Consider the following 16,586-nt stretch of genomic DNA (forward strand, 5'->3'; position numbering starts at 1 on the left):
ACAGAACAATACTAAGCCACGGCAATTTCTACCAACAGGTGTAATTGCTATGCTTCCTATGTACAAGTACAGCCTCTCTAAAATGAATATTTCTTTCCCAAAAACAGAGGACCATAGATATTCAGAAAAAATTACCTTCCTGCTTCCCACATCATGGTACTTCTTAATATATAGATTTTTTTGAAAGAGAGCTGGCTAATTTCTATCTTGACACAAATGAGGAACAGCTAAATCTTCTGGGCTAAAAATCTTTCTGAAACTTCAGAAAGCCAAGCTCATACAAGTTTGGTGGCATACTTTTTTTAAAGATCACTGGTAAATTATAAGTTAATAAAAGTCTTTCAGGCTGAACATTGAGCTACGAGCACTAGAGCAGCATATGGTCTTTTTTACATGAAAGAGACAGTCTCTGACTGTGAAATGCTACACTTTGTTTATCATCCCTCTCAAAACCAACAAAAGTCCTACAGCTTCTACTGTCCCTGCATTACAGAATTTCTGCTAGCTAGCCAGTCCTTGGTTTTTTGCTAACAGATGCTGATATTTTACCTGCAGCAATAGAAAGATAAAGCAAAATTCTAATTAGCTGTCTGTACATTGCTTTTTGCCACAGTTGTTGCTGTATCTGGACAGGCTTCCAGAATGCTCCTTTTGGTCAGAATGAAGATGAAAATAGGTTCTTAAATACAAATGTATTTTAAAGCTGTGTAATACATAAGTAATAAAATATTAAGGGTGAAATGTGGGATGAGATATGATGAAAAGATAAAACAAAGAAAAATCATACCTGATAAAGGTGTTTAATAAGAAGCAACCTTGACTGTAATAGTGAACACAATTTCAAAATATGCAGTACTAACCTAGCCTTCATTAATCTGTTGATTTTGTTCTGTTATTGTTTGGTTTCATTTCCATTAAAACTGCCCCTTTTGCAGTTCAGATAAAAATTGTGCTCACATTTCAAAAGACCTACATAACAGATGAATCTGGAGAGAATCAATTTCTAAATAACAATTTGACAAGATAGCCAGCGCAATTGTAGGAAGGAAGAAGTGCATGATCCACACACAAATTCCAGTACCCTTGAAACTAAAAAGCTTCTTGAGGTGTTCTAGTACAGTATGAAAACCCTTCAGAATTGGAAGAACAGACCTGGGTATATATTGCAACATTAACAGAGAGTGAATAGAAGTCACAATACATTTTGAAATTCCTGGCTGAAGATGTACATTTCTGGTACTTTCCAAAACTCCTCTCTCATATACCAGGCAACTATTCTCTCTCTAATATCTACAGCCACCAAAAACAACGGACCAAAACACAAGTGAAAACTTTGAAGCTTCAGATCCATGCAGCAATATTAATTAACACCTTTCCAAAACTCTCAAGTCTACAATCATGCCTCTTAGACAATAGAAGACTATTCATTTAGTTCAAAAACACCTAGAGAAATCAGTTTTGTAATGTTTTTGTTCTTTTTCTTTCCTAAAGCCTCAAGAATTTCTTTCCATTCACATAATTTATCCTGAAAATACCTTATATGCCTCCCAGAAATTTATATAGTTAAATAGGAGAAAAATGCCAAAAAAAACAATAAGGCCTTAAAAAATCTGAGTCTTGCACTTTGGATTGCATTGAACCATATTTCAAAGCGCATATACATCAGTGTTTCCTTCCAATCAGCTGACCCTTGATGCTGTACAAAAAATTAAAACCTTAAATTTATTTTTTAAAAATGTTGAGAATACAATAATATTCACCAGTTTTCCCTTTGAATAATTTATGTGGCTTGGTTAAATTAAAAATTCCAACGGAAAAGTTGTCCAGAAAAGTTTATCATCCTTCAAAATAAGTATTGGAACGATCAGTGAATTCTCAGTCAGTGGTTAGTGTGCCTTGGGTTTTCTTTGTTTCCCGTATTTTTATATCTATATAGTTTTCAAATAAAAGATAGAAATAGATCATAAAGAATTCATTGTGAGCTTTTGAGGAAGGAAATTGAAGCCGTCAGCCAGATATAAAAGCTCTTGAAATTAGTAACTACCCAGAGCACGAGGAACAGACTACAATTCCCAGAAGATAGCATGTAAAATGCAATACTTAAGTATCACGAACATGGCTGACATTTTGTTTTGCAGAGTTCATTCCTATTCCAGTATTACAGAGGTGCCATTTACAAATGTTATTCTGATAGTTCACAGTGGCACTTCCCATGCGTATCTGCTACATTGATTTTAAATAAATCAGAAAATATCAGAAGCCAGCAACTGGATAACTACAGTGGATAACCTACAACTTCTTCACAAGCTGGTTGCTAATGAGGCAAGGCTGTAGTTTGGTGAACATGGATTTCAGAGGAAATGCTTTACTAAACTCCTTTGTGATAGTAGAAACAGTCAAACAGAGAATATATCAGAACTAAAACACATAAAAAACTTAATCCGCATGAGTTCCCTGAGGGGGCTGAAAGCAACATGAAAAATGAATTAGGTTAACATAACACTACAAAAAGAAATTACTGACCAGCTCTGACCAAGATACCTTACTGATGACTTCAGCAATTTCATCTGAAACTCTTCTCATCTCCACTTGGTATCATAAATGCAAAACTATTTTACTTATTGACCTGAGCATCTCAGAGCTATTCATATTTCTGATTTGATTTTAAACACAGAAAATAAGCTGTTTTTCCTTCACTTTTACTTTTTTCAGCATAAAAGCAAAACCACCTCTAACAAAACTGTAGCATCAATCCAATTGTTTACTTAGTGAAAAAGTGTCTACCTTTACTGTAAAGCCTTGTAGTACTAAAGACAAAAATGGGAGTACTATAAAACACAGGACATTTACTGTGCCATTTCCACAAATCTAGGCTAATAGCAAATGAGATGTAGTCCCAAGATCATACTTTTAACAGGAAATCCTACTAACAGGCTGTACAGATCTTTAGGACAGTTCTTCCTGTACCTGGGGAGGAACAACCTAAAGTGTCAGCACAGACCGGGGTTGCAGGCAGACAGAGCAGCTCTGCAGAGAAGGTACTCTTGGTGGATCACAAGTTGTCCATAAGCCATCAGTGCCCTTGTGTCCAAGAAGGTCAAGGGTATCCTGGGTTACATCAGGAAAAGCATGGCCAGAAGGTTGAGGGTAGTGATGCTGTCCCTCTTCTTGGCCCTGGTGAGGCCATATCTGGAGTGCTGTGTCCAGTTCTGGGCTCATCGGTAAAAGAGAGACAAGGAGCTACTGGAGACGGTCCAGAAGAGGGTCACAGAGATGATCTGGGACCTGTAGCACCTCTCTTATGAGGAGAGATTGCAGGAGCTGGGCCTGTTTATTCTGGAGAAAAGAAAACTTAGAGGGGATCTTATTAACACGTATAAATATCTCAAAGGTGGGTGTCAGGAGAATGGTGTCAGACTCTTTTCAGTGGTGCCCAGTGATATGATGAGGATCCATGGCCATAAACTAAATACACAAGTTCCACATCAACATGAGGAAGAACTTCTTTACATTGAGAGTGGCAGAGCACAGGAAGAGGCTGCACAGGGGGGTGATGGAGTCTCCCTCTCAGAAGATATTTTAAATCCACCTGGATGTGCTCCTGTGTCACCTGCTCTAGGTGACCATTGGCTTGGAAGTGGGATTGGACTGGATGAACTCCACAAGTCCCTTCCAACCCTAATAATTCTATGATTCTCACCCTATAGCAGGCAGGGATATGCAACAGAGAAAATTTTCCACAAGTGTGCAAAATGGCATTATCGCAAACATCTGCAGAATTTCTTTACAATATTCACTTCTATTAATCCAAACATCTGATGCACAGTACAGTGATACTCGTTCCATGAGTCAGTGAAGCAGTTCTAGAGCTGTACAGAACAAATTCCTCTGTTTACTGAAGTCGCTTGCAATATCCACAAATATGTTGATGAATGTCAGGCAGTGTTCACCCATGACTTAAGATATTATTTAATCTTCTCTCTTAACATTATTGCATTATAGAAATATTCAGTCAGGTTTTATATTACTGATCTCAAAGTTGACAACACAGCAGATAGCACTCTTCAATAAATCTGCTGTAATCAACCTGCACATCAGGCCATGCAAATAAACTTTCTATAGTGCTGAAACATTACAGCTGGAATTGGCCACATGAAGCAAAACTGTTTTCAGGACACCCATCCCATCCCTGGGTCACAGAGCAGTGGAAGATGGATGGGATCTCTAGTCATCATCTTGTCTAACACCCCATGCTCAGGAGTGGTCATCTAGAATAGATGGTCCTGGACTATATCCAGAAAGTTTTTGTTTGGCTTTGGTTTTCATTCTTTGGTTTGGGTTGGGTTGGGGTTTTTTATTCTCAAAGAATGAAGACAACCACCTCCCTGGGAACCTGTGCCAGTGCTCAATAACAGTCAGAGTAAAAATGTGTTTGCTGATTTTCATTAAATACCTTCTGTGTTTCCATTGATGTCCAGCGTGCCTTGTCCTGTCACGGGGCCCCATTGAGGACCACCTGATTCCATATTCTTTGCACCCTCCCTTCAGGTACTTATATACATTGATAAGGTCCCTCTGAGACTTCTTTTCCAGGTGGAACAGTCTCAACTCTCTCAGCCTCTCCTTGCAGGAGAGACAGTCCAGTCCCTTAATCATTTTCATGGCCCTTCACTGGACTTTTTCCAGCATGTCAATACATCACCTAGTGGGAAGCCCAGACTGGACACAGATGTGACCTTACCAATGCTGAGGAGATGTGAATGATCACTTCCATCAGCCTGTTGGCAGGACTCATCTTTATGTAGCCCAGCATACAATTAGCCCTTGCCTTCTTGCAGCACATTGACGACTCATGTACAACCTGGTGTCTACCAGGACCCACAGAGCAGTTTCTGCAAAGTTATTTTCCAGCCCCCAGCATGCACTAATGCCTGGTGTTATTCATCCTCAGGTTCAGAGCTTTACACTTCTCACTGAACTTCTTGAGATTCCTGTCAGCCCATTTCTAGAGGTTTCTCCAGGATAAGAGCACAATCCCTGAGTGGCAGCACAGCCTTCTAATACATCAACTACTCCTGCCAGTTTTATGTCATCAGCACACTTGCTGAAGGCACACTGTGCCCCATCATCATGATGACAATTAGTTATTAATTAATTACTAATGAAGATATTAAATAGGCTCAGACTCAGTATTGTCCTCAAGGATCACCAATTGATACTGGCCTTGAATTAGACTTTGAGCAATTGACCACCTCACTCTGGACCTGGCCGCCCTTCCGCTAGGCCAGGCATTTCAATGTGGAAGCTGGTCAGGCATAAACTCCCCCTGATGAAGCCATACAAACAGCTTCCATGATGTTCTTGTCAGGGTGCCTAGAAATAGTTTCCAGGGAGTAATATGGGCCTCTTTAAAATGTAAAAATCAAAGCCATATTTACTTTTTTTTTTTTATTAAAGGCTTAATCTCCTTTTGTTGTCTGGTTTTATCAGGTGTTGCCAGTAGTGGCTCCTGAAGTTGCCAATATGTGACAACTGAACTCACCTTCCCAGAATACCCTCAGAGTAAACAGATGACCTGCCCTATTTCTCTGGGGCCAGGGCAGCACTGCAAGCTCAGGATCAATGTATTTTCAAATATTTATTTTGACAGAAAGTTGTATAGATACCACAGGTGACAGATCATTACAGTTTTGAAATCAGCAAACACAGAATAAGAACGAAACACTGAGTAACATTTTATCAACTTAGAGCCCTACAGTATAACAAATTGGTTTTTGAAAATGTATTATTTTATGTCATTACATAATACACAGGCTTAAAGGCTGACTGTGCTTCAAATTGTCTGAACCTATGTAACAAATGAAAAAGAAAATGCAATGTTGTATACGTAAATTTGAACTCAAATTTTGCTCTTTTATAGCCTAAAACTGATTTTCAGTTCTCTAAGCTGATATTCCTCTTTACAGATCTATTCACCAGGATTTGACAGCAAATTTAATTACTTTATAAATGTCACTGTTGATTTTAGGAAAAGGCTGGAAGCATTAATGAAAAATATAAACTCTGAACGTAGCCAAGGCAATATGCTTAAGACGCAATTGCATTTTAGATATAAAAAGCATCTTTACTGAGATTTTGCTGAACCTTGAGTAGTTATGTTGCAGCTGGCAACAAGAAAACAGAAAGTTCCAGGGAGCAGTAAGAGACAGTAATGATCCTTTCATATTAATGACAGTCAGTAGATAATGAAAACACGATGCAAATCGCCTATTTACACTCAGCAATACCATAGCTCTTAATGGACCAGTGAAGTGAAGAAGAGAGCAAGCTGTAGTACAGAATGTAGTCACAGCTGGAGTCAGCCCAAGTAGCAGATTCAGCTATTGAAAAGAGAGGAGACTCTTCTTGAACTGCATTTGAAGAATATAGTAGTTACTCTAGAAGTACAGAACCAGAGCTATGCTGAGTTACAGTTCTATTTATTAGGACCAGTTCAAATGAGGTCTCAAAATGAGGGCAAAAACCCCTTATTTTCCAGCCTACCCCCATCCATTATGAAGCAGGAGCTAATCTGTGCAGAAAGAGTGACGCCATAAAAGCATGAACATTGTTAGTAATTGCTGACTTCTCTCTGAGAGTTGCTGAAGTATCCATTTGCCATCTGGACCTCTCTAGAGAGGTTTGCTGCCTACTGGGGGCTCACATTCACAAAGTCACAAAGAGGCTGCCACACCTGGTAAAACCAGAGGACTATCATGCACTCCTACTCTTACACACAGGGTTGAATTAGGCTGCAACAAGAAGTTTTTAAAGTATCAAAAGGGGCTTCACATCCATCAGAAAGATGTTGAAGGGATCAGAACCATGGGTAGTGTCCTCCTCTATACCCCTAGCTGGAGACTGGGGACCCAGAGAAGATAAATGGATCAAGAGAATGGTTGACTGCATATCTGGTGCCATGCTCAGTGTTTTGGCTTCTATGATCTAGGATGCACACCTGAGGAAGAGCTGACAGTCAATGGGGTCACCTGACTGGGTGAGGTGAGCATGTTCTAGGAAGGAAACAGGCTGGACTTCTTGGCAGAGCTTTAAACCATACTCAGCAAGGAAAAGGGATATATTTCCAAGTGTCAAAGAGGAACAAGGAAACAACAGCACTTCCAGGAAACAGTAAAGAAGTACCTGTAAATTCTCACTAAGGAATTCGGGAAGGATCCTCCCAGAAAGGGAAGAGATCTCCAGCCAAGAAGGGGCTACTTGTATGTAGGTCAGAAAATAAATTCCAAGAACAGTGTATTCCCATCTTTGGTAGATGAGAAGGGATATCTGGTATCAACAAATATGGTATCAATGGGAGAAGGAGGGAATACTCAAAAAGCTCTTTGAAATACCCAAAAAGCTCTTCAATCACCCACCACCAGACATCCCATGTCTCTCAAGTCCCTGAACATCTAGGTGGGATGGGGGAGTGAGTTGCCTCCCACTGTCAATGAAAAGCGGGCTTGAGATCACTTGATGAAACCGAATAACCACAAGTCTACAGGACCTGTTGACCTGCATCCAGGGTCCTGAGTGGTGATGGTGTTAGCAAGCACTTCTCCATCCTATTTGAAGAGTCATAGTGACCAGGTGAAGTCTCCAATACTTGGAAGAAACGAACTATCACTCATATTTTTAAGGGGAGAAGACACAGAGAACTGCACACTCTCTTTTGTGCCTGGGAAGATTATGCAGCAGATCCCCGGAGAAAATATTTTAAGGCACGTGAAGATCAAGGAAGTGATCCAAGGCAGCCAGCACAGGGACTGCCCTTAGCAGAGAGGGGTTGAATGAGCTGAGCTGACCCTGCAAACTCCACACCCTCTCCCTCAAACCCAGCTAAAGATGATAATTCTACTGTTCTGGCCCCAGCTGAACCAAGGCCCCACAGTAATGTGGATGGTATGGAATTAAACAGTCCTAGAAACTACACCTTTTTTTTCTATAACCACAACATTAAAGGAAAATTTTGTCTGCCCAAACTGGTGGCCTTGTGTGATGGAGTGACTGCAATGGTCAACAAGCAAAGACTAATATCATCTATCTTGACTTCTGTATGGCCTCTGACACTGTTCTACACAACATCCTTGTCTCCAAAATGAAGACCAACTGTCTTTGAATTGGACATGGATTTGAAGGGTGGACTGGTAGGTAAGGAATTGGCTGGACAGTCATATCCAGTGAACTGAAGTCAATGTCCAGGTGGAGCTGATGACAAGTCATGTTCCTCAGAGCTCTGTGTTGGGACAAGTGCTCCTCAGTATCTATCTCAATTACACAGACAATGAGGTCAAGTACTCCCTCAGCGAGTTTACAGATGAAATAAAGCTGATTGACAAAGCTGTTGACACACCTGAAGAATGAGTTACCATCCAGGCGGACCTGGACAATCTTGACAAGTGTGCCCAGGAGAAGCTCATGAGATTCAACTGGACCAAGTGCAAGGTGATGCACCTGGGTCAGGGCAATCTCAGACATGAACACAGATGGAGAAGTCATTGAGAGCAATCCTGATGAGGGCTCGGGAGTTCCTGAGAATGAAATGCTGGACATGAGTAAATAGTGTGAACTCACAGCCTAGAAAAACCAACCATGTCCTGAGCTGCATCAAAAGCAACTTGTCCAACAGGTGGAAGGGGGTGATTTTCTCCCTCTGTCCTGTCCTTGTGAGACCCCACATAGAGTGCTGCATCCAGCTGTGGGGTCTTCAGTGCAACAAAGATGTGGACCTGCTGAGAGGGCCATTAACAACAGGACTTAAAAAAGGAGAGGCATTTTTTAAGCAATCTGACAGTTTTCGGTCAAATGGGGAACCATTTTAAAATTTATATTAGAATTAAATATTAGAAGAAATTATTTACGTAGAGCGTGATGAGTCACTGGAACATAGAAATTGTAAATACATATCCCCAAAAGTGTTTGGTGCCAGGCTGGATAGGGCTTTGAGCAACCAGGTCAAATGGAAGCTGTCCCTACCCATGGCAGGGGGAGGTGAAACTAGGTGATCTACAAGGTCTTTTCCAACCCAAGAATTCTATGAGTCTATGAAATCTTCCACAAACCAGGAACTAGAGCCTACATCATCAGGAAAAGGCCATTCCATTTTTCATTTTGCTTGGTGCTTCCTTTGCAGAAAGTAACCACAGTAAATCAGTTCTGATGTTTCAGAAATGCTCAAGGCGGGGGGAAGAATATATTGTACAGTGTTAACTGTAAGTTAAGCCAATATCTGATGCAAGACTATGTTATTCCTAGACGTCCATTAATTAAATATGAGGTTCTTTGCTATCCTTACAAGTTTGTCTTCTTGGCTTATAATATGCTATCCTAGAAACAAGGCCACAATACAGAACAAGGAAATGGAACAAAATTAAATGTGGTTTTCTGATTTACTTTTGCACATTGAGTCCATGAGTATTCTAGAAAACATATTTCAATTCTTCCCAGTCTTGCTGCTTTGAAATAGCAGCCAGATGTAAAGCAGAACAAAGTATTGAGTTTTAGGACGTGTAGTATTTGACAGCCATAGAAAATGCAGTGCGGAAAAAAACCCCCATTATTTTCCTTAAGGTGTCTAAGTACCTGATATCAGAAACCTGTAAATAACATACATTTCCATTGTACATAGAATTCCTATCATTCATAAAATTATTCCGTTTCAAAACTGAAATAGTATTAAACATGCTAATATCATAATTCTCTTTGGTAGTGTTGTTTCCAGTAAAAGATAATTTAAATTATAATTGCTAGTAAAACAGATGGGGTAGAAAAGCAGTACAGTTAGATCTAATTCAAAATTTTGATATGCATGGGTTTTTTCCTACAGTAGAGGACTCTAATAAAGTTATATTTAACATCATATGATAGATACGTAAAGGACATAGAAGTATAACTTCTTGTAAAGGACATAGAAGTATGACTCAAATGGAATTATGCTGAAGTTAGGTATTTCAGTACCAGCTGGCAGCTGGCATTACACACTGCATGTCTTAGGTGTAATGGAGACCACTGTACACCGTCTTCCCCTCGAACAAAGGTACTTAACAAGTTCTGTTAACAGCAGTGACAAATTCTTATCTATGGATAACATTTGAGGAAGTAATGTTCTACAAGAGCTAGGAATAAAAGCTCTCAGCCCTGTGGAGGACTTGGGGATACTAATAAACGTAAAATAGACCGTGAGCTAGTTATGAGGCCTTGCAGCCCAGAAAACCAGCCCTATTCTGCAACAAAAGGAGCAAGGCCAGCAGGTCGAGGGAACCTCTGCTCTCCTGTGACTCTACCTGAAGTACTGCATCATTCTTAGCACAAGAAAGATTCTTAGCACAAGAAAGCCCTGTTAGAGTAGATCTAGGGGAGGGCCACAAAAATCACTGAAACACCTCTTCTTTGAGGATAGAGCTGAAGCCTTTCTCCTTTGAGGAAAGGGTGAGAGAGATGAAGTTGTTCAGACTGGAAAAAAGAAGTCTTATTGCAGCTATTCAATACAAATAGGCTTATGAAAATGTTGGAGAAATAAATTTTTAACAGGATTTTTAGTGACAGGACAAAGGGTAAGTTTCAGTAAGAAACTGAAATTTGGTAGATTTAATTTTAGATTTGATCTAAGGAAGAAATTCTTTACAAGATTGGTGAGTTACTGGGTGTTGTGGGTGCCCCATCATGGGAAATATTCACAGTCAGCTTGGACTGAGCTTTGAAAAACCTGATCTAATGAAAGATGCCCCTGTCTTATGAGAGAGGGGTCAGGACTGATTATCTTCGAATGTCCCTTGCAATTGAAATCAATCCATGATTCCATGAAAATTGAATTGACAGATGTCTGATGTCAAGTTGGAGAACACTATTTGGACGCCTGTATACTAGTAATCTTGCATTTTTCATGAGTCAAATGTTACAGATTTTTTTTAGGAAAGTGTTAACCTGAACTTAAAGATTGCTGGTGATTGAGAATTTGTGTTTTATAAGTCATCCCATGGTTAATTTAAAAAAAAAACAGAGCTTTTGTTTCTAATTCAGATATGAGAATTCAAGTTTTAGTCTTCTGCCTTATGTTTGCTTGCTGCATTAAAAAATTCTGCTTCTAGACAGTGATCTCAATTTATAAATATTGACAAGTAAATGGACTCGTGAACAATGATGTTCAATGAACTTAAAAATGTATCGGCTTTATTTATGCAAAATTTTTGTTTCTGTCCCACTCTTATCTGTGAACAGCAAAAAAAATTTTGAGCAAGATTAGCAGCAATCCTAAGGATTTATACAGCTTCTCTATTCACATACTTTCTGTTTATATGTACAATACTGATGATAGTAGAATTTGCACTGGCACTTTTGCTAATTGTGTTTCTATCCCTAGATTTCTGTAGTTACAACTCCTTTCTATAAACTCAACCTTTGTGATTTCCATTCCTATAACTTTCACTGGATAATAATAGACTATGACAGAATTCTAGAAACAGAATTTCAAGCAATATCAGAACATATGTCTTATAGAAGTTTATTACATCAATATCAATACTTAACTAAATTTATAATTTTAATGAAAGAAAGTTTGGTAGGATGGTTCCACACAGCCTAATTTCTCTAAGCCCACTTGGACACCATTTGATCTTGTTTCAATTTCTCCATAACAATGAAAAAAATGTCTTCTATTTTTCTGCTTCAGATCAATGTCAAGTTTTCTTATTTTTTAAACTTCCCCCTGGAACGGAACTTGCTTAAAATCTGCATTAACACCTAGAGACCAACTTGAGTGAGTTTTATTTTGATAGTACTATAACAGCAGAAGACTGTAAGTGGAATAAATAACACACTTACTGTTTGTTTTTTTTATTTTTTTATTTTAAAAGAGGGAAAGGGAAAGGGAAAGGGAAAGGGAAAGGGAAAGGGAAAGGGAAAGGGAAAGGGAAAGGGAAAGGGAAAGGGAAAGGGAAAGGGAAAGGGAAAGGGAAAGGGAAAGGGAAAGGGAAAGGGAAAGGGAAAGGGAAAGGGAAAGGGAAAGGGAAAGGGAAAGGGAAAGACCTTAAGTTCTTTTTTCATATGGAAGCCTGAGAAGCATATCCTTCATTGCTTTGCTTTTTAAATATGGCTACTTAAGTGACATTCATGCACAAAAATGAAAAGAGCTCACCCATAACAAAAACCAAAGATGCAAATATTGTCTCACCTAACTGCACCCGTAAGTTTAGGACCATTTAAATTCTATAATTTGAGTCTCGATTCTCAAAGTCTTAAGTCTTTTTAGACTAAAAATATTGCTTTATTAGACAAAAAGGTACATGTGAAACTAGGTTTCTGAAACTCTACTCTATATACACCTAAATAACTGCATATAAACAGATTATTATATAGCAATCAAAATAATGTTTTACCAGCAAACTCATTCTTACACAACTTGGAAAATTCCAACAAATTTCCGCAAAATCCTGTGATCTAAAACCATTAATATAAGACCTGTGTCATCATTTTGCCAATAGTATTAGCTGACACCAGTTAGTGCTTTAAAATCTTACTTAGTACACTACTATACTATAAGACTGCTTAGCACAGAAATTTCAATCACATTGGTTCTTGGATTTACAAACAAGTAAAGGCTTGAAATATGCTTGAAAATAAAAAGGAGAAGTGCTACAGTTTCTGTATGTAAAGTTGTTGAAACTTATCAAAACCGAAATTTCCAAGAACAATTTTCTTGCAGAACAGGACGCAAATGTGAACTATGGGTGTGTTCTCATTTGAATATTGTAAATACCTATGTGTGTATTTGGTCTTAAGAAAACGACAAATTACATTCATTTTTTTTAATAAATCTATCCCCTTTTATAAAATCAAATATCTTCTTAAGATCATGGTTTCTGTTTCACTGTTTCAACTACAACGTACAATTTTCATACTTCAGCTATGCCTGTATATACTTAATTACAGTAAATATTTACTTTCAGCAGGTCTACATGCAAATTAGTGGCTGCTGCTGTGAACTTGAAAATAAGCATGTTGACCTAAAATGTGAAACAGCATGTTATGAAGGTTCTACTGCTCCTTTTTTAATCTGTAGTTACTTGAAAAGACTACAGAAACAAATAAATAATTCTATATGATTTTGATGTTATTCTGGCCATCTATATTTTCATGTGTTTGCTATTCAGGTAGATAAAAACGGAGTTATTCAGCTATTCAGTAGAAACCTAGAGATTTTTAATCTTCAGAGCTGGAGACTGAGCATTACTTTTGTAGTGTAGGAAGGAGTAGACTCTGAAAAAGAGAAAAAAGAAATAAATCTCAGACTTTAGCTATTTAATCCAGCACAAATAAATGGAACCCTTAGCTAGAAACAGCTGGGTTTGGTCTTGTTTCAAAGCTACTCTACAAATGATCTCTGTGCTATCTTTCAGAAATTCTGCTGCTTTATATTTTATAGAAGATATTCCTTCTACAGTCTGTTTTTCAAAAGAACTTATTGGCATTATCTACAGCACAAAAGTTCAGAAGCAGGAATACAAAAGTGATTCATGATCCAAACTCTCCATAAAAAGCAGGGAAGTAAGTTCTGTTTAGGGAGGAATAAAACTATCCCTGAGCTGCCTTTGCCCTCAAAGAGCATAAAGCTGGCCTATTCTCAAAAGGGTCAAATGCAGATTTCAGGCAGCGTGACAGACTTCCACATTTCCTAAGACTGTAGATACAACTTCATCACTACATATTTTATGATTGTCTCTAAAGACAGATCATGACCTTAGTTTTTCCTCCATTGCTTTCTTATCTCTATTTTAACCACTGTTGTTACCATTACCAGAATCCAGCACTTTTATAGTAGACTTGAGTTTGGAAATAGACAGAATGAATATTCATATGCACAGATTTTAGTTGTTAACAAACAGAAGTCCAGCATGAGAACAAGAAAAGTATTATGAAGCCACACCCTGTGGTCTTTCTTTATATTTCTCTTTTAACAGGTTTCTAGGACCACTATATAGACCACTTAAATTAAATGCAAGGAATGAAAATCAACTGTGAGATTCATTCCACAGAAAGTCCTTTCTACACACAAACAATTAAAGGAATTAAAAATGAGCCTATGATGTATTCTCTCTCACAGGAAACTTTCCCTTTTTCCTAAAAAAAAATTATTAAAGAACACTCAGGAAAGCAAGGATTTCTCAATAATGGTGAATATAAAACAGAATAGCAACATAAAGTAATATGTATAGTTTCAGGTGTTATGTAATAAAGATAAAAGCAGGTATTTTTCTATAATTGTAGAGTGGTTAAATAGTTAGTATCTTGAAGTAGATAATATTGTCAAAGAATATTCTACCAATACAATGAGGCTTTCACATACACACTGTGATTCTTTCTGAGGAGGAGAAGCACCTCTTCAGGAATTCAAAATCACCAATACTAATCCCAAGAGAAGTAAGTAAATCCAGAGAATGAGGATATTTTTGTGTTCACCATCAATTAAGGTTAAGGCATATACAAACACAATTTTGTATACATATGTTCAATATCAAGGGTCTTAATTAGGGTCCAAACTTTTAACAAAGCAGATTTGGCATTTTATTATTAGTCTTATTTAATACCACAAAAGACAACTAGAGTTTAAGGAAATACTGGTTGTCCTCCTAAAAATGAATGTTCCCAATGTATGTCTGCATTTATAGCCAAGACAGCAGGCAGCTTCCTGCAAATTTAGACATACCCCTTTCCCTTAGGTCTTCAATGTATGTTTTCATAAACTCTTTCTCAACTTGCTCACGTTCACGTTCATTTTCTATTATTTCTTCAGTGTCTTCACATACAATCGTTTCTACCGGACTGTCCTTGAGACTTACAAATCTAGAGAGAGATTAACACAGAAATATATGTACAGGCAGCTGAACATCACTGGCCTTCGTAAACGACATTTTAGAAATTCCATTTCTAAATTGAATTTTAATTCAATTTGGTAGCATATTTCTACCAAAGCCAGAAGAAATGTGAAGAACATTAGCTTAATTTAGCATTATGGAATAGTTAGGATACATCTATTATTAAAAATACAGATTCCAACTGGAAATTCCTCTATAATCCACTTTCCATATGAAAATGTTCTGTTTTTTTTCTTTTTTCCTTCTATCTACATAAATCATTCTTTGCAATAACAGGTATAGTTCTTTATTACAGAACTTATGACCAACTGCACTGTAATTTCCCCATCTCTTAATGGGCAATATGAACTTCATCCTAGCAACAATGCCTAGCACTCTGGAATTTTGCCAGAATCATTTAACTGACAATATGTACCTCCATTTTTTGGTTATTACATTACTTGTCTTTTACGATACATGGCAGGGCATGCATTACTTTGTAATTGTAAAGTATCTAAAGCTATACTTTGCAGGTGAAAAACTAGGTGGTTGCATAAACAATTTAAATAACGGGCAAACAAGTGCATAGCATACTGAAAATCTCAGATTTTCACACCAAGAAGGAAAAAAAAAATTAAAATTGTTACTTTCAAAACAACAAATATTCCAACGAATCATCTGGAGTTCTAAAAATCTGATGAATTGCTGTGAGTTTGTGATCAGCTGACTTGTTTGGCCCAGGTACCCACCAAGCACCTCTCTCTGCCCCTTTCCTCAATTAGACAAGGGAGAATAGCAGATGAAAAAATTGTAGATAAGCTTAATGAGAAAAGTAATACCTATGCATAGAAGAAAAGCAAAGCAAAAAAATTTACTCTCTACTTCTCAACAGGTAATATCTAGCCACTTCCTGGGGAACAGAGACTCAGTATATGTAGTTGGTTTCTTTGGAAGACAAAAACTCCAATAACACATGACCCACCACCTCTCACCTTTCTTTCACCTTTATATGCTGAGTATGACACCCTAGGGTATGAAATATCCCTCTGGTCAATTGGGGTCAGCTGCTCTGGCTGTGTCCCCTCCCAAACCCTAGCTCACCCTCAGCACCTACTTGGGTGCTTTCTTAGGGGAGGGTTGGAGAGCCTTGATGCTGTGCCACCACTGCCCAGCAATTGGTAAAAACACTGAAATGTTATCAGCACCTTTTTAGCTACTAGTGTAAGGAATAGCTCTAAGAGAGGAAAGGTAATTCCAGCCACAGCTAACTCCACTCCAAGCCAGACCCAGTACAGAGCCTGAAAGGGTTCCATAATCAAGAACATGAACATTGCCTGCAGAAATGCAGTATCTCTGTAATTGCAGACTAAAATGTCTTTTAGTCTTATTCTGCATGCAGCAGTAAAGTGATATTTCACAGCAAAGAACTACTAAACCCTTGTGACTTTACTTAATGTTTTACTAGCCATATTTTCCTCTCCCACCAAGATGCTTTTGTTAGCACTGAGCTTATCAGCAGCTAGATCCCAGGCTACTGGCCCCACTGTGGAGCATGGTTTTTCAACTCTAGAGTTAGAGCTACTATGACCCAGTCTAGCCAGAATAGCAGTTTAGACATACATATGCTCGACGTGGGTAACTGGTAGGTGAAAATCACGGAACTGCAGAGCCTCTGTAATTTCCAGTTTAGTGCCTCAT

The 16,586-nt window shown here is 38.2% G+C and overlaps 1 protein-coding gene across 1 annotated transcript in view; it reads right to left on the reverse strand.

Moving 5' to 3' along the window:
• Positions 1-11,925: 11,925 nt before the first annotated feature.
• LRRC2 (leucine rich repeat containing 2) overlaps positions 11,926-16,586 on the reverse strand; it is an 88,883-nt gene continuing 84,222 nt past the window's right edge. Inside the window, exons 8-9 of the mRNA XM_058826438.1 lie at positions 14,741-14,877; positions 11,926-13,293 (exon numbers count right to left, since the gene is read on the reverse strand). Coding sequence (XP_058682421.1) covers positions 13,244-13,293; positions 14,741-14,877 — 187 coding nt within the window. The 3' untranslated portion in view covers positions 11,926-13,243. The remainder of the gene's footprint in view (positions 13,294-14,740; positions 14,878-16,586) is intronic.

This window comes from Poecile atricapillus, chromosome Z (assembly GCF_030490865.1).
Source record: "Poecile atricapillus isolate bPoeAtr1 chromosome Z, bPoeAtr1.hap1, whole genome shotgun sequence".
Classification (NCBI taxonomy): Eukaryota; Metazoa; Chordata; class Aves; order Passeriformes; family Paridae; genus Poecile; species Poecile atricapillus.